Below are 18,780 nucleotides of genomic sequence, written 5' to 3' on the forward strand. Positions count from 1 at the left end.
CGCGCGGTCTAGCTTCAGGTTACGCTGGGAAGCGCGCCATCTGCCGGTGTCGACATGAAGTGCGTCACGCGCCTCCGCCATGTGAGCGCACTACAATATTCTAGAACACTGTAGTCTGAAGAATGCGGCGCGCACGGGAGATCCCGGCCGCCATATTCACGGCGCGTTCAAATGTCCTCCGCCGAAATCTCACCCCCATTCCTCAGCCGGTGACTCAAAAGTCCTTGTTACGTAGCCTTGCTCCTCCAAGGAAAACCTTGTTGATGTATAGCTAGCTGGCATGCTCTGTATTATTTGCAAGTGCAATAAATAGCATTGAAGTATTAACTATGTGTCGTCCCCGTCCTTTGTCCCCTCCGCGGGTCGCTAGCGAGGACGTTACACCTGCGGAGTAGGAGCGGGGCGGAAGACCGTCCCCTTCATAACCCCACAATGGCGCCTCAACGTGGTTCTCTCGTGCAGAAGCACTAGAGCTAGTTACCCCTCCCTAGGGACAAAGGACGATAGTCAGTTCGCGGCGCGCAGTGCCTGCCCGGACTTTTAACATTAGGCCTGACCCGACATCGCTATGCTTGACGGCGCTTGATCGCTTGACGGCGAGGTGGGAGGAGTTGCAGCGAGAACAAATGATGGTGCATGTATTTGTGTGTGTGTGTGTGTGTGTGTGTGGAGAATTTTTAATCGTGTGTGTGTGTGTGTGTTTATGTGTGCCGAGACCTTCGAGAGGTGCATCCACGAGGTCCGCACATGGAGCGCGCGACCGAGCCGTCCACGGAGAACAGCACGCCGGAAGCGAGTGAGTGCCTCAGCCGGGACGGTGGCCCTACTTTTCTTGTATATAGTTGTAAATATTTCCTCTTCTGTCTCTTTGGCTCTGGGAGCCAGGTGCCGCAATCGGCTGACTGGTACTGCAGCCGTGATTGCCGGAAAGCACCGGGGCGCTCCGACACCGCTGGACGCGGTGGGCGCCGTTCGCTCAGAAGTTGCCTTTGGATGGCAGCGAGTGAGTAGTGTCACCCTGGGTTCCTTGGCGGAGATGCACATCCTTGCGGCGCTGCGTTCTAGCTATTGTCCTTAGCGCTAGAGCGAATAGGCTTAAGGCTCTTTTTGGGAGCTGCCTGTCGCACGTCGGAGGACAGTCTAACCGTGGCATACAGCATGCGCAAATGCGTTTTGCTTGTTTTATATTAACCTCGCTATAGCCGAACCTCTCGCTGAATTAGAGAAAGCTAACTTCGTTCAAATGAACTTGGTATTTTTGGGCTGAGAAGGAGAATCGAAAATTTCGTGGAACCAGATTATTATTCCGGCAAACGAACCACGGATGTCCGTGCTTCGTTCGGATTAACGGAACGCAGTGCGGTGCCGGATAAAATTGTTTGGCTTGGCCCACATTTTACCAAATGGCCATTTCGCTCAATTTATTCAACCTTTTTGGAGATCCAGAGGGTTGTGCAGATATCAAGTGAAGCCGCCTGGACCTGCTGCTTTTGTTTACATTCCTGCCTGCTGCCTTGCGGCCGTGAATCACCGAAGCTCGGAGTCTCACGGAACCAATCCGGCTTGACGGGGGAGGAGGCCAACCCCAACCTGCCAACAAAGGCGCGCCTGCGGGAACAACACCCTCCCGTCACGCTGGCTTTTCACGGTGTATCCTTGAACCAGCGCGCCTGCACTCGCGCTTCTGGCGTGGAGAGTATACTACCACAGTTGCCATCTCTCATTGGGCTGTGACATCGCCGACTCGCGCACCAGTAACTAGCCTACATCTGTGGTTTTCGAGGCGGCGTGATTCAACTATGTCGTACTGTAATCGAAAATCATCTGGCCGTAATTGCGCTGTCTACGGTTGCACTAACAACCAGCGCAAAAGAAACATTCTAGGCGTTATCGTGTGCCCAGAGCACAGCATTCCACGAGACGAGTGCCGATGCGATATGTTTACATTGCATCGTTTCCCCACGTCACCTGAACTACGGCGGCAGTGGATTGCTGCCATCAACAGGAAGGATTTTATTGTGACAGAATCGTCCCGTGTATGCTCGCGACACTTCGTTGGAGGAAAGAAGACGGACGAAAACGCTGTTCCCGTGTTGGATATGGGCTACAAGAGGAAAGTAAGTTTTTGTCGCCTTTCATTCACGACGTAGCTGGGCGCGCACACTTCTGCTACGGGGTTTTAACGCCACCTTTTTTCAGGTGCTTGTTGGACGGCGCCGTTTAGTCAGACGCACGTACACTCCGCCACCGAAGAAGGTATACGTTTTCACACTTCGCGTGCAATTCCAAAGTGTGACAACTCGAGATTGTTTACAGAAGCGGAGCTCTGGCTCCAGGACTGGGTTGTGCAGCGATGCTGGACAGACAAGTGACGTCGGCGCGCAAGCCTGCCCAGATATGGTAAGTTTATTCTCTTATCTTTCTTAAGGTCCAATGCCCAGACATTAGTCCGCTGGCTCGGTGAATGCGCGGAGCAGCAACGTCGTTGTTGTTGTTGTTGTTGCCCAAATAACTTATGGCACATACCCACAGAGGGGGATCGGCCAAGAATTGGGTAGCAAAGAATTTTTTTTTTAATATACTTGCATAAAAAAATGATTTAAGGGGTAGAGCAAAGGAAACAAAACGGGAAATAAGTGAAATATAAAATGAAAAGTGGTAACACTCACGGGAGATTGACACTACAATTTTAGAACAAGTGATGTTTAAATATTTAGCAAGGCAAACGATTTGCAGCAACGTCGCGAGCCGGCGAAATCAGTCACGCGGAACCCTTTCATTTGCTTCGGGAAGTAGCTTTTTTTTCTTTTTTTTTTGCTAGCATTTGTGACACAGCGCAAGCGCAAATTATGTCGAGAACACCTCGTTGACTGAACCTGCATGTCAAAAGACGACATCCTCGTAGCAGTCCGTACAGTGGTCTTCATATTTTTCCGAAGCTGCAATGGCGTGCTCTGTGCCAAATTTGTGACATTCATTGGTGTTTACACGTATCATTACCAGCTTCAAATGAAGAGAAGTGAGGTGGCATTCAATCCTTAGACCACTTAATTGAGTGTCAAGTCACAGAAGATACTTTGAACGCTAACCGAAATGTTTTGGAATTTTTTTTATATTTGTCTGCAAAATAACAATGCAGCATTAAGCAAATGCTCTGAAAATATTTGCTCCTCCTGTTTATATGCATGTAGGGGCTTAATTTGCCTATCCGAGTGTATTGCTATTTTTTGGCATGGTTACGCTACCTAACGGTGCTTTAAAAAATGTTCTTGCCTTCAGCTGAAATCTCAAAAAGTAATACATCTAGGGTAAAACTGGCATGTTCAATGATGTCTTTGCATTCACGGTGAACATGGCTGACAATGCATACACCAAATGTTGTGACAGGTTAAATGTTTGCTGTAGATCCATGAGGAGAGCACTAAAAGGTCAAATTGTTATTACTGTGCAGTCTATGTTCAGTGATGAGGACACTGAAAGACCACTTGATGAGCATGGTGCTTGTTTGGCAAGTGCAAACCTAGCATGCCATTTAATGTCCAACACTTTCTCATTCCGAAGCCCATTTATGTGCATGTCAGGGCATCCACTGATAGCCCTAGAGCTAAATCACCTAATCCTAAATCACCAAATCATTCCCTTGTCGGACACTTTGAATCAGTTCGGTATAAAGTAAACCAAATTAAAGCTCTTCAAAAGATTTTCAGCTTTGTAGAGAAAGGAGAACTTAAGTGGCCATGCTAAGGCACATGAAGTAGGAACAATCCCTACAGCTGCTGTCAGTGGTGTCATGGAGGCAGCTGATGAAATGGCCGAGGAGCCGAAATCAGATGAAGGGGCAGCTGCTGCAGTAAGTGCCTTCCTAGCATCAGCTCAGCCTGTTCCCAAGTGTCCATGTTATCCCTAAGTGGTACACAAATTCTGCAAGCGAATGTGCTTAATGACTACGATCGACACTTATATGCATTTTTCTTCATTGCACTCATAATGTAGACGCCATGACATTTTAAACACTTGTAGACCTGTACATTTGTGTACATTTGTGTAGAAGCACTCAGTGATATGAAGGTAAAAAGTGCTTTAGTTATTTGTCTGGTAAACAGCACTTGTAAGAGTCTTGGTGCAACTTTTTTTTCGGGTTCAATTAAACCACGCAGTGTTTGCTGATTCGCTTTCAGACAGCTGATGACACGGCAGAAGAGCCGAAATCAGATGAAGTGGCAGCTTCTGCGGTAAGTGCCTTCCTAGTACAAGTCCACTGTCTTCTGATGCCGTGACACTTTCAGCGCTTGCGGCTCTGTGCTGTACTAAGAACAGTTGTGCTTCAACTTGCGTAGAAGCACTCAGTGATATGGAGGTAAAAAAGAAAAAAGGGCTTTAGTTCATTGTCTGGTAAACAACACTTGTAAGGGTTTTTCGGATTCAATTAAACCACACAGTGTTCACTGATTCACTTTCAGGCTCCTGACGACATGGCCGAGGAACCGAAACCAGATGAAGTGGCAGCTGCTGCAGTAAGTGTCTTCCTAGCATTAGCCCAGGTGCCCATATTCCCACTAAGTGCTACATAAATTCTGACAAGCTAATGTGCGTAATTCTATGATTAACAGTTTACATGTATTTTTCTCTATGCAGGTAGTGCCCCACATGCCTGAGGAGGCAATTCCAGACGTAGTAATACCTACTATGGCAAGTGCCCTCCTATCAGCTGCATTTTGTCTCTTGTTTCAATGCTGATCAGAGTTAAGCGGTAGAGAAAGTAGTGTAATGAAAAGAAAGGTGGAGATGTCAGCCAGGGGTGAAGAGACCCTGGCCTGCTACTCCACTCTGGGGAAGGGAGAATAAGATGTAAGAGAGAGGGTGTGAATGGAGGGTGATGATGGCACAGTACAGTGATGGATGGGAAAACTGTTTCGTCAAAACTGCATGTAGTTTCTACTTGTGGCCCAAGTTATTGAGGACAGCACACACACACTTGGTAGCACTCATCTCACACAGCATGCTACACATCTTCCACACACACCACTTGTCATTGCCCGCACACTGGTACAGTTAAAAAGAGCTCTCGTCTCACATGCCGTCTCCAATACACGCACACATACCGTGCAGTGCACCAGAAAAAGCTTGAAATGCACAGACATGTTTCAACACAAAAGTATATGTATGTGTGGTATGCACTGTAAAGTGTGCACTTGTACACAGCACAGTTCACATAACTGTCACAGGCAGGAATCTAGGCCTGTTTCACCTAAAAATTCAAACAGAGCCTTCATCGTACGCCAGTTATCAGAGTTAAGAGGTAGATGGCTGCTCTCAGAATGCACATGCTGTGACATGTTAAGCACTTGTAGCTAGCTCTGTGCTGTACTAAGGACAGTCGTGGTGTAGTTTATGTCACAGCACCCTGTGGTAACACAGACTTTTGTATAATGTCATGGAGAACAATGCTTGCAATGGTTGCGACTTGAAGTTTTGTTCAGATTTGATGCTGGGCAGATCAAATTGTTATCATACCAGTCTTTCAATGCTTTGGGAAAAAGCTGCAAGGTCCCCATGCATATTAGAAGCCATACGGAGTGAAACTGCGTATTACACGGCAGCTGACACTAAATTCAGAATGTTTTTCTATAATGCAGGCAGCTGCTGAAACGGCTGAGGACGTGATGAACGATGAAGTTACACCTGCCTTAGTAAGTGCCTACCTGCCTCCAGCTGTGTGCTATTCTTTTAACGTTAGCCATGGCTAGGATAGATGGTTGGACCCAAAATATAATTTCTGACAAACAAGAATAGAGCATCTCTGTGAAAGGCCCACGACTGATGCCTTAGCTTGTGTAAAACCAGCCTGTACCTTGGAGATAAAAGGGATAGGAGCATGTATTATGACAAGCATGCAGTCAAGGTCAAGCATCAGACTGCTAGCAATATTGACACACATTGTTGTTCCATTATTCAGGCAGAAACCGAGATTGCCGATGAGGGGATCCCAGATCAAGTGACGCCTGCCATGGTAAGTAGCAACATGCATATGTGCCCTGCATGGTATCATTTTAGCATTAGTGGTAATGGGAAGTGGTTGCATTCATAATGTGCAAGCTCTGACGCACATAATTATGTACTGCCCCACTCCGGTGGCTCACTGGGTATGGCACTCGACTGCTGAATCCTAGAACGTGGAATCAAATCCTGGCTGCGGCCGTCGCCTTTCAAGAAATTTCTGAAGCCCTCCCCTACGGCGTCCCTAAGTTGCTTTGGGACATTAATACCTATAAATCAAATCAAAAATGTGTATCAGTGGCAAAAAATAGTTAACACGTGTATGGTTTGCAGGTGCTAGAGCCGAGTTTGAGTATAATTCACCTCTGTTCATGGTGATGACCTTTTAGAGTGCTAATTATGATGTGACATGGAGACGGTGATTTTTGAAACTCGTATGGCTAAAAGTAATTCTCGAAATCGTATCACAGGCTTTTCAATCAGTACATTATCCAATATCCTCCATCATGTTCGCATGATGTGAAGCGTCAGTCTCCAATGTGTCCCACCATTGTTTACTCCTCTGGCTCACCGGAAAACATTTTACCAATTTTGTGAAGAGAATGTTTGGCATGCTTAGAGAAAATTAATGATTCTGTTGTCAGATTTTTATGGCTGCTAATGATTGGGTCCACCACAAGATGAAACTAATGTTCATGTAATGGAAGTCCAAGCGGCCACCACTAGCTGCTGTGTAGCTGAAACACATAAGGCAATAGTTTCTTGAAATGCAGAGGCCATTTTATAAACCATCTACTCCTGTGATTCAGCCGCAAATGCGTTTGTTGCATAGGGCAGCCATAAAAACTGTGAGAAGTTTAAGGGTGTGTCACAGCTTCAACAAAATGTGGCAGGCTACAAGCTGCAGTCAGGAAATGCAGCTCTGCATAGATCCTCCATCCACATCAAAGTCTACACCTGGCAACTTATTACAAGTTTTTCTTTTGCAGTGAAAAGAAATTCCTGTTATGGGCAGATTTTCTTTCGTGTCCAGTCAGGAATGTGGCAAAAAGGTTCCCAACGTTGGAAAAAAATCTGTTTCTAACTTGAGGGAATTTATTCTCTAGGAGCAGGGTGCATCGAGGGAGACTGAGAAGTTGTAAATTCGATGTTTGCAGAAAATATGTTTCATATTCAAGTAAAACTTGTGTAGTCATACATTTGTTGCACATTGACCTTTATGCTTTAACTTGTGCACAGCTAGCGTTCATACATGGAGGTGAAAAGTATTTTAGTATTATTTCTGGCAAATGTATAGTGCAGTTTGGATAATCACCAGACTCTTGCCACTCTATTGGTACATTGTTTTGTAACTTATTTGGGGTGCTAGTGACTCTCGCTACTTTTATTTTTTATGCAGGAACAACCTGCTGAAATGAAAACAAGAGCAACTCAGTGGGAAGATATGTATAACGACCACTGTTACAACAGGCCTGGGCTGCAGACTGGGTCATCTAAGCAGCAGCTGTTTGCTGCAACATTAGGAGAAGACGACTGTGTCTTTTATACCGGGCTAGCCAAGATTCATTTCCACAACTTAACTGCAGCAGTAAAAGTAGAGTCAGAAAAGGCATTCACAGTGCTGTCCTATGGCGATCAGCTACTCCTCACCCTCATGCGATTGCGCCTTGGCCTTCTCTACGGGCACTTGGCCAGGATATTTCAGATATCTGTGGGAAGTGTTTTTAACATATTTGAACATATGTTATCAGTGCTCTACAGCATCATGAAAAAGGTTGTGGTATGGCTGCCAAGGTCAACCATCCAAAACAGTATGCCACAGTCATTTATTGACAGTGGCTACGAAATGACCACATGTATTGTGGATTGTTCAGAAGTGAACTTAGAGCGGCCAAAACAATTGATGGCGAGGGCTCAGACATACAGCAGCTACAAGGCTCATAATACTGTAAAGTTTCTCATTGCTATAGCGCCCAATGGCTATATAATGTTTGTGTCGCAAGCTTATGGAGGACGTGCGTCAGACAAACATATTACGGCCGACAGCAAGCTCGAAGACCATCTCGGCCCTGGAGATGAAGTCATGGCCGATAGGGGTTTCACGCTGACCACAAGCATGATAATCCAAGGAGTGAAGCTAAACGTGCCTGCCTTCACAAAAGGTAAGGATGTTACATAAAAAATTCATAATAAATATCTGGATTGTCTCATGGATATGTCATTTTACAGGGAAGCCGCAACTCAGTGAAGAGGAAGTAACCAGAACAAGACGGATAGCTTCCGTGCGCATCCATGTGGAGCGTGCCATAAATAGGATAAAGACCTACAGAATATTTAAGCAGGCCCTACCCATCAAGTCCAAGAAGATGATTAGTAAAATCATTTTTGTTTGTGCAGGGCTTTGCAACCTGAAAGGCCCTTTAATTGCTATCAGGAAGGAGCACACGTCTGATTAAATTTTTGCAAAGTGCAACAGCTGAGAGATTTTAAGGACATTGTTCAGTTAAGGGCAGAATAGGTTTTGAAAAATAAAGAATCCTTTTGTCCACTGTATCTGCCTCCCCATTGCTTTTTTTGCATTCACATGGTGAATGCAATGGTGAAATATTCACGTGGTGACAACCTGGGAAGGTGCAGAATCACACTTGTAAAAACCTCGCTCACACGTATGCTGCAAGCTGTTTTCACAAAATTAAAGCTGATTCTAAATGATGCAAGAAATTAGCTGTGGCACCTGCTAATAAGCAAACAAATGCAGGGAAGATGAGGGGCTTTGTTATAAAATACAGAAGAAAGGAGCTAACAGCCAAGACTCCAAGGAAAGCATAGGGGATTTTTTTTTATTGTGATGTAATAATCGAGGAAGTGACTGGCTAGAAAGTAGAATAAAAATAACCACATGTCGCTGGTGGGAACCGAATTCAGAGGTCGTAGGTTTGGTTCCTAGCGGCGACATGTTATTTTTTTCTTCTACTTTCTAGCCAATTACTTCCATGATTATTCATTCACAATAAAAAAAAAGTTCCCCTGTGCTTTCCTTAGCGTCAAGGGTTGTTAGCTCCTTCTGTGATATTTGCATCATTTTTGAAAATATAAAATACTATATGTAATCAGCACCATTAAGTAAAGTAAGCCTCCATGTTTTGCAAAATGGCAATGACTGCCACGGGTGGCACCATAAATAAAACATGCATTAGCTTGAGACAATGTTTTGTCTCAATGCCGGCCAGGTACAGCTAACTGATTAATGAAGGTTCTCTCCTGCCCCTTATTACTCTCTCTTATCAACCTGCCTTTGTGCCTGAAGGAAAAGGTTGTGGCTTGGCCAGCTTCCTACTGCAAAGCTGCAAGTTTGCCTAAAGTAGCCACACGATATATCTGAAGCCATATTGCAGCAATGTTCTAAGCCTAAACTTCCAAAAAACACCCTTTCACAGCAGATGATGTGGACAGATTTAAAAAAAAAAAATTGCCCTTGCACATGCTCAAAACTCATCACCAATATGTTGAACAAGAGGCCATGATAATTCATTAACCATTGTGCTATGGAGCAAAGAACAGCAAAGCAAATGTGGGGACACGGAACAAATACATGTGGGTTTACTTTGATGAGCATTTTCTAAATTGGATTGGTACTGATTGCAGCTGTCAACACCAAAACATGCAAGGTATTTGAACTTGAGAGGCATTCTGTACACATAGATTTCCAGTTTATAAGTGCACAAAAACTGGGGAACTAGGTGGATGCAGTTTCAAATATAAGGACTTGTAGTGGTGCAACACTCATTTAAATGAGTTAATTCACCTTGTAATATCATTGTGCCATTTGTGCAAGCAATGCAATGTGCACTTAATTGCAAATATTTCACAAATGATAAATACTGATGCAATGTACACACCAAAAAGGGGGAAACAGTTGACATCATTACACATAAATAGCAGTGTATTAGTCATGGAGATACTGGCACTGCACTTAGCAGATCTGATGCTCAACAGATCACAGAGGGCAACAATTGTGCTGCAATCAGTGTAATACCCACATTGAGCCTGCAATAAATTAATATGCAATAAATAAGCAGACCAAGAATTTCTGCTCTTGGAGCGCTTCCTTGTAGCTTATCAAACTTGCAGTTCACACAATCTTGAGTATTCTGCAGAAATGATGAGCTGTCCTGACACATGGCGCGTTTCCAATTCAGGTAGCAGGTGACAGAAGTAGAACTTTTGCAGTCGTGGCAAGCTTGAATTCACAAATGTGGGTGAAAAAGGCACTTCAACAACAATTTCAGTTTGTACACTCCACATGTAAAAATAACAGAGATCACGGCCTGTGCATAGCATCTGGAATTGTACTTGGGCATAGTAACCGTTCGGCCCGTTTTCAGAGAGGATGTACTTTCCATCCTTCTCTTTTACGTCGTGCCTTCCTGACCGCACAAGTTCCAAACAGTCCATCACATGCGGACATTTGATTTCTAGTATGGCAGGAGCTGTCTCAAGGAGGCCATCGGGAGACGCAGAGAGCCAGGGCATATCTGCACATAATATTGTCCCGCACTGTGTCACACTATGTCCTGTTTTTCTTTCAAATTGTGTACGAGCTACTGCTTCATACTTCTGGCCATGTTTCGTAGCTGCATTACCAGAAAACGTGGGACTGATGATAGCATTCACTGCTTTGGTACTTGGTGTGCTGCTTTTCTTGGGCACCTTTTTTATATTTGATGCCGTCAATCTAAGGCACCTTGCCATTGCCCAAAGTGGGGAATTCTGGCCTCTGGTTTTTTCCTCCAGAGCTGCCTTAGCTTTGCTGATAGGTTGACAAACTTGTCATAGAAGGCACAGCATCGAAGGCAGCTGGCTGGCAAATCACTTATGGCTTCATGGCTGCCATGTGGTGCAGCCTTTTCTGAAGGTCTCCTCAGCTGTCGTGGTGCTGCATTGAAAGTTGCATAAAGCTGTGTGCCTGGAAGTGCAATGAAAATACACTACATTGAAACAAAAATGGTTCTTTAACCTCCATCCAGATAAAATACAAGACTTTAAGCTTTACTTTATGTGCTCCAAATATGCAAAAAAAGGCTGATGTGCTTGTGATAGCAAGTTAGACCTTGCGGCCTGTACTGACAAACTTTTTAAATATCAGAGAAATTGTAGAAATGAGAGTAAACTTGAGAGAGCAGTTCGAAATCAAGCATGCAATTATCTTTTCACAAAACTGCGTGGGAACATTTAGCATAAGCCGTTTCCACAGCAGGCAGCCAAGTAAAGACAGAAGTTAGAAATAGCTGAGCAGTTGTGTGCACAATAACAAAGAGTATAATACCTGGACTAGTGAACAGCTCAGGATATCCTGATTCCTGATGCATTTTTTTTATTTCTTCCACCGATAGTGGTGGTTGAATGGGCCTGGACACAGCCTGGACTTCAAGTTCGACTGTCGTTCTCTTGAAGTTTATGTGGTCAAGTGTACTGGGCTCAACGTTGCGCTTCGTTCCTCTATTCCACATTGCGGCAGCATCTGTGCAGGCTCTTCCAGTAAAACCACGAGACACAGCACAGTCCACTTTCCAGAGTACAGCTCCCACATGGCTGCATACCCTGGCCTGTCCAGCCATGCAGGTGCAACCAGCACGGAGCACTTCACCCGTACTTTGTGCCGACACCCATACTTGATGCGGCCTGCTACTTACAGCCTGTTAGGGCGTCACTTCACATTTCAGTAATACGATGTCATCGTTCAATTTGTGGGAAAGTACTTTCCCCACCCACCCTGACTGCAGGTAATTGTATGATTCTAATGATTTATATGCCCTTACTTCACGTAGGTCACATGCTTTTGTCTGTACCAAATAGTAGACAATATCTGGCCCCCTTATCTCTGGCCAGTCGCGCATGTGTTCCGACCAGTCTTGGATGTCATCTGGGTGGGTGTACATCATGGTATCTGCAAACAAAAACAGCATTTAATTATTGCCACATTTCTCTTGCATAATATAATTTTCAGATCCTGAATCCAAAACCTCATTTCGACTAAGCAGTGCAAAAATCCGTCTAAGGGAGACAACAGTTAAACTACTGCCGATTTCTCAGTATGCCTTATGGCACACTTCTTGAATCAAAAATGCATACAGCCAATCCATATTGCTGCCTGGATGTCAGTAAAATGGTTAAATGCCCACTGCAGTAATCTGAAAATGGAATGAAATGGAGCTATGTATCAGTGCACTAGCTACTAGCAACCTTTGCAGTGAAGAAACTTATTTAAAGCCATTTTTCAAGGAAGTCTCACTCACGCGATGCAATTCCTTCACGTACGCACTTTCGCTCCTTCAGTCGCACGGGCCACGGAACGCGAAGAATGGAAGTAAATGTAAACACGCTCTCATGTCGTAATAAGCATTATCATTGTTACCACATGCTAAACCTGCACCGAGACTATCACTACCTGCTGTTACTGAATGAGCAACGCGGATTAACTTTCCTGTCCGCGGGAAAAGCGGTGGTTTTTGGGTGGTGTCTTTAATATTTCTTTTTTTAACAAAATTTGCTTGGTACAGGATTGTCTAGTGCCAAATGTAGAGGAGGAATTCCTCTTTACAATGGTGTGACAATCAACATATTTATTGAATAAGTGACGAAAAAAAAAAAAAAACACGCACTATCAGCAAAAGATTGTAAAAAAACACGCACACAAAAGCATCAAAGCTGCTTAATACAAATAAACATAAATCTTTTTCAACATATACGTTTTTTACAACAAGGACCAATGCAATATTGCAGCAAATTCTAGCTTTCTGTGTACAGTATTCGCCGAGTTAGAAAAGAAAACAGTAGTCGAGGTTGACCCCTGGCTGTCGTCTGCGAAAAACACGACTCCCTGCGCTGCCGGCGGCAAGTAATATTAACCATAAGACGTTGTCACCCAGCAGATAACAGTTGTGACCTTCAGAACAGTGATCTCTTCCGATCAACGCGCAGCAAAACCGGAAAGTTTTGGGGAGCGAACATGAAACTTGTTGAGCCATGGCTGTCGACGTTCCAGGTCAATTTGACGTAGTTTAGCTGTCAGTGTTAAAATCTGAAGAGCTGAATTCGTCTTCCGAGTCATCACTGCTGCTGTTCGCATCCAAAAATTAGCTCTCCGATGCGTAAATTTCCGCGAAAATGCCTATTTCCGCGCAGCAGCCATGATATAAACAAGGAGCGCCGATCACCTGACTCCGGAGACCATCTGGACGGGCGCGGCACGATGGAAAAAATTAAATCAAAAGCAAAACTGAAAGAGGGGTTCCTTTATTTCCCATTCGATGACGCCACTTGTCAACGAGCGCTACTAAAGCGGGAAAATGCGGATCGTGAAACCATTGATCGCGGGCTATCGATGGGCGCGGACAGGAAAGTGTTAAGTTGCCCCGGAAAATGCGCACCTCCGCAACTTGATGGAGCGTTGTTGCGCACTAACACTGCTGACTAAAAAGGAATCGGTTCGCAGTAAACACACTCACCATTGACCAGCACACTTCGCGACGATCTCGATGCAGTCGACGACGACTTCGACGAGGTGCAGGCACCGCGGGCTTCGTTCTCGTCGCTCATCGCGATCGTATAACTAGATGCCACCTAGCTTCTATTTATGCCGCGCGAAAGGCAACGAAAGCAGACAGCACGGCAGCAAAAACAAACAACAAAACTCCAGAGGCGTTGAGCATTCACACGAATTTCTGTTGTACAAGCGAAGCAAGGTACTACTAGGCGCAAATTGGTCGTCTCAGCCCAGTATGGCGCTCATTCTTCTTTGCGCCGTTAGGCGGCGCCGAAGTGCTAACATGGCGCCGTGCGGAGGCGAATTTTGAAAAGGGGGCCCTTTCACCTTGCTGCTCGTCGGATGACACCAACGTTTGGATCGCCCTGCTAAGCCTGGTGTTTACCTCGCGGATGGCGTCCAAGAAGCAGCTCTCCACAACCATAGGTAGAGTCCCTAGAAGTATTTGCTAGTCTGCCGTCCGAGCGGGGTTCCCTATGGAACCGGTTGGCCGCTTCCCGGATGAAAGCGCAGGGGGCGCTGTACGCATTCGGAGCGTGGTCGCGTTGTGTACGTGGTGCTGTGGCGGTTGTGCCGTACTGCGAATCTGCGCCACGCTGATCCGTTGGTGCCGTGACAAGGCTCGTGCACCACGTGCACTTTCTTTCGCTCGCAAGCCGGAATGCGCGCAAATTAGCTAGCATGTGTGTAAGTGTGCCTTTTTTATGGATATGTGATCGCGTCATGTCCAGAAAACTGGGTAAGCGTGATAGCACGTGTTTGTTGCCCGGGTGCAAGACCGGGTAGCGCTCGTGCAAGGTGAAATGTTCTCTCTTCAGGACACCGAAAGACGCAGGGAAGAGGCAAGAGTGGGAGCGCAACATCAAGCGCGGCTGCAAAGGCAATAACATTGTTTATTGTCCCAGCTAGGGCATAAAGGAGTATGCAAAACGAAAATTAAAAGGCGTAATAAATGAAAGAAAATAGACTGGCTGTGTTCTAATAAAATTCAAGAGAGAACGATGATAAGGCCCTTGCGTGCAAGCAATGTACTAAGATGGGTTGCTCGGTGAAAGGCCCACTGCCGTCAGGTGCCGATATTGTCGGCTTTAGTGGCGGGCAAACCCACAAGTGGTGAATATCTTCCCCATTATTTTGTGAGTTGCAGACAGGAAATCCTGGACGTTGATATAAATATCGGATGATCCGGATCGGGGTTGCCCTCACATTACTGTAACACGAATAAGCTAGTGTCGACGTTTGTGAGCGACACTTCAAACCCTGCTTTATTGAGCGAAGTTTTAAGACAGGTAAAGGTAATTGAGATTCCACGGAATGTTACGCAACTCACGAAGGATGCCATCTCAACGCTGTTTCCTGACACTCCAAAATACTTGTTGAAACCCCTGCCTCTCAAGAGAAAGGAGCGCAACTTGTACGAGCAAAAACAGTCAGCAGGGAGACCTGCAGAGAAAGAAAAAAAGTGCACTGATCCTGAAGCGTCAGTGGAGCCAGTTGAAGAATACAGCAGTGGTGGATCGTGTGACGTGAGCCTGCTCCAGGAATGCAGAAAGCTGCATGCCACCGCCACATGAAGACAAATGTCGATCTTTCTGATGTTGAACAATGAACATTCGCATAGTGTCACTCAAGCGAGGACGAATCTCCGGAGGCAATTGCCATCGGCGAGTTCTGTTCCATCGGAGTGGTGAAGCTGCCATGAATGCTGCTGTGTGCATTCGAGGAAGCAAAGTCAAGGAGATAGCTGCAAAGTCGGCAGAAGAGGTAATTAATCTTATTCATGATATTGCGAAACTCAGCTTGTGTCCTGGCAGCGGATTGAAGCCTATTACCAAGACCTTTCCCACCTACAATGGGCGTTGCTTAATTTGCGACGAACTGTACCATTATTTCTGATGCAACATGCATATAGCCTGCAAATACTTGCGAAAGTTAACTCAGAACACCCTGTCAAGAAGAAGAAAAAATTAAGAAACAGACTTCTATGTCTCGAGCAGTTTGTCGTACGAAGGACAAGGTAGCAAAGCTAGTAAAAGCTCTCAGTGAAATGAAAAATGAAAATGAACACCTTCAAGGACAGAGTTTTAAAGGAGTGTTAGTGCCCTTCCTCTCAACTAACAGCTGGCTGTTAAAATAAGTTTTAGAGGTTGCAAAACGGAAGTCAATAAAAGTGATGGCATATTCTGATGAGTGGCTACTGGGCTTCCTAAGTACCAAAGAATGCCTATCAGCAGTTTGCCTGAAGCGCGGTGCGATTTGAAGGGCTCGGGTTCCCATCTTGTGTGCTTTAATTGTGCATGCATCCGAAAGTTTCTAGCTCTACATACGTGTTATAACTTAGCTAAACGTTCGAAGAAGTTAAGATGAAACTATAGCGTGAATGAAAACGCCGGCGACAGCGCTCTGTTGCTTGCACACATGGTCCTTGGAGCCTAGAATATGCGTCTAGTATAGTTCTCCATGCAAGCGCAATTGTTTGCACAAAATCCTCAGAAGTCTTCATTATAATGCGGCACGGCGGTAGCTTCAGCAGGATAATAGGATATAAAAAGCAGCTTCGTTTCTACATCGGCTCAGGGGTATGCGCGCAAAACTTCGCTCACACACACAAAAAAAGTCGCATCCGTGGTTATGCCAACAACTCGGCTGCGAGTTCAATATTACGACTAAACTGAAATCAAAGACTAAAGAGCGGCATCGCATGTACAAGACACCTGACAATGAGCATGCAGCGAATGCATTTCGAAGCGCACGGGCGCGCGCGTCGTCTGCTCCGTCAGCAGTGGCGCACTCCGGTTCACCGCAGCGCCACCGCGGCCGGCGGACGACAGACTAGCAATATTTCTAGGGACCCTACCATAGGTGAACATTTAAGGAGGGAGGGATGTGGAAAAGCAGTTTCCTTCCTCTTCGCCGCGACCGACCACCACCACCCCAACGAGCTTCATGGCAGCGCCGACTGGGAGAGGAGGTAAATACCTCCCCTTGGGGAAAGGAGACCAGCGATGGGTGCGCCACCGAGACGTCTACGTGGGTTCCCGCGAGAATTGCGTTAAACCAAAGGAAATACAGCGCTAAGTTTTAGACGAACCACACAGAAAGACGGACGGGACAGGCGCTAACTCCAACTAAGTTTATTGAAATATTCATGTGCACATATATAACCCGAAGACAGTGAACGCTTGCGCATGTCCCTAAAGTAAGAAGGAAAAAAACCTTTCAGAAAAAACACCCTAAGGTAAAAACCTTCTCATAATCTCGTATTTTTTATCTATCTGTGTTCACTTTCGCGTAAAGATACAGAAGTCGTGCTGACACACTTACCTTTGATAAAAAAGGCTTCTGCGAGCTCGCGAGCTAATCTGTCTTTACTTCTAGTTAGAATTTTAATCTCTCCAAATCGTGGTTCACAGATTTTTTTTTTTTTTCATCAAGGCAAGAGTGGCAGTGGGCGGGTAGGTTTTGGAACGAGTCTGATGCGTTCCCTAAAGACCTGTTATGTTCGCCGGCACGCTCGTTAACGCAGCGTCCGGTCTGACCGACGTACACCTTGCCACACGTAAGGGGGATCTCGTAGACCACTCCCGTGGCACACTTTACGTAGGGCTTCGAGTGTTTCTTTCCTCACCCAGATGTTGTTTGAGCCCTACTGGTAACCTTGGGGCACATCTTGGCCAATTTGCAGGGGGCGGAGAAGACCATGGCGACTCCGTACTTGTTGCCAACTCGTTTTAAATTGTGGGATACTTTGTGTATATACGGTATCATCACTGGCTTGGCTCCACTAAAGGATTGTTTTCGACGTTGCCCCTTTGGCTTGCCCTTGAGGTTTTGTAGCAATGCCTCGGTCACACTAGCCAAAACATGGTCGGGAAACCCTGCTTTGCGCAGTCTGCTCACCTCACCCTGGAAGCTCGCTTTCATCATGTGAGAGCACGACTTGAGGAGTGCAGATTCCATAGAGAGGGCGGCAATAGCCCTCTTTACAGTTTTTGACTGGGCCGAATCGAATGGCATGAAATCTTTCTTAGCCCTAGGAAGGTAGCGCCAGCACACACTTCTGTCCCCCAGCTTAATGTTCAGGTCTAAAAACTGGAGACAGTCCTGTTCGGGAAGCTCAAATGTGAATGAGAGCCCCTTTCCATGTTGCTTAAACATTTCTAATATTCTCATGGCAGTCTCCTCATAGCGGCCTGTGTTATGTCTGTTTAAAATCACTAAAGAATCTACATATCTAAAAATCTTGAGGACTGTTGCGTCGTCAGTTAGTGATGCCAAAATGTCAATAGATGCGAGAAAGATGTTACATAAGACTGGCGCTACACATGAACCGATGCAAATGCCCTGGCGTTGTAGGAACCGCCGGTTGTCAAACTGGATGAAAGTAGACTTAATATAAAACTCTAAAAGAGACATGAAATTGTCAACCCTAACCCCTGCTTTATTTTGAAATGCTATGGTACCGCTAGCTTCGATGCATTGTCGAACAGAAGTGAACAGGTCGCTATGGGGCACCGAGTAAAAAAGGTCTACGACATCTACGGAGAAGGCGTAACCGACATGCTTTTCCCTCTCCAACACACCGACTACATCAAAAGAATTTTTTTGTGGAAAAAGGGTCAGAAACATGCAAGTCCTTCAGGTTCTTAAGCAAAAAGCGGCTTATATGTTGCTGCCAAGTACTTTTCTCGCTGACTATGGCCCTAAACGGCGCATCTGGTTTATGGGTCTTCACTGAAAAGAAGATAGACAAATTATTCACAGGTGAGTTCAAAACATCTCTTGCCAGTCTCTGCAGCTCCAGGGATTTGCACAAGTCAACAGCTTTGCCTTTTATCCTGGTGGCAAACGGTTTTACTTGCATGAAGTTCTTCGAAATCGCTTGAACAGCTTTCTCGTTGTAAAGGCCTGAAGGCATGAGAACAAAGCTCCCTTCTTTGTCCGCTTGCAGAAGGGACAGACCGTTATCCTTGCAATAGGCAATCACCTTAGCGGTCTCATTCACATTTGAGCTTCCCGAACAGAACTGTCTCCAGTTTTTAGACCTGAACATTAAGCTGGGGGACAGAAGTGTGTGCTGGCGCTACCTTCCTAGGGCTAAGAAAGATTTCATGCCATTCGATTCGGCCCAGTCAAAAACTGTAAAGAGGGCTATTGCCGCCCTCTCTATGGAATCTGCACTCCTCAAGTCGTGCTCTCACATGATGAAAGCGAGCTTCCAGGGTGAGGTGAGCAGA

General features: G+C 45.6%; 1 protein-coding gene and 1 long non-coding RNA gene across 4 annotated transcripts; one reads left to right on the plus strand and one right to left on the minus strand.

Annotated features, from left to right (window-relative positions):
- The first annotated feature begins 1,042 nt into the window (after positions 1-1,042).
- LOC146193155 (uncharacterized) lies at positions 1,043-8,499 on the plus strand. Of its 3 annotated transcripts, none has more exons than XR_014706786.1 (10): positions 1,043-2,117; positions 2,200-2,256; positions 2,317-2,400; positions 4,179-4,232; positions 4,461-4,514; positions 4,636-4,693; positions 5,641-5,690; positions 5,957-6,010; positions 8,044-8,159; positions 8,227-8,363. XR_014706786.1 is itself a non-coding variant. In XM_084602589.1 (10 exons), the coding sequence occupies exons 1-10, from the start codon at positions 1,800-1,802 to the stop codon at positions 8,451-8,453; spliced, it is 1,719 nt and encodes a 572-aa protein (XP_084458715.1). In that variant the 5' UTR covers positions 1,049-1,799; the 3' UTR covers positions 8,454-8,499. The 3 variants fall into 3 exon arrangements, 2 of the variants coding, with proteins under 2 accessions (XP_084458716.1, XP_084458715.1); XM_084602589.1 differs by having other exon boundaries at positions 1,049-2,117; positions 7,397-8,159; positions 8,227-8,499; XM_084602590.1 differs by having other exon boundaries at positions 8,044-8,368.
- A 2,190-nt stretch (positions 8,500-10,689) lies between these two features.
- Positions 10,690-13,794, minus strand: LOC146193156 (uncharacterized). Its single transcript, XR_014706787.1, has 3 exons — positions 13,506-13,794; positions 11,817-11,944; positions 10,690-10,963 (listed from the first exon to the last, which is right to left on the minus strand). It is a non-coding gene; the product is annotated as an uncharacterized LOC146193156 (long non-coding RNA).
- Positions 13,795-18,780: the final 4,986 nt, after the last annotated feature.

This window comes from Amblyomma maculatum, chromosome 4 (assembly GCF_055883805.1).
Source record: "Amblyomma maculatum isolate TAMU_Amacu chromosome 4, ASM5588380v1, whole genome shotgun sequence".
NCBI lineage: Eukaryota > Metazoa > Arthropoda > Arachnida > Ixodida > Ixodidae > Amblyomma > Amblyomma maculatum.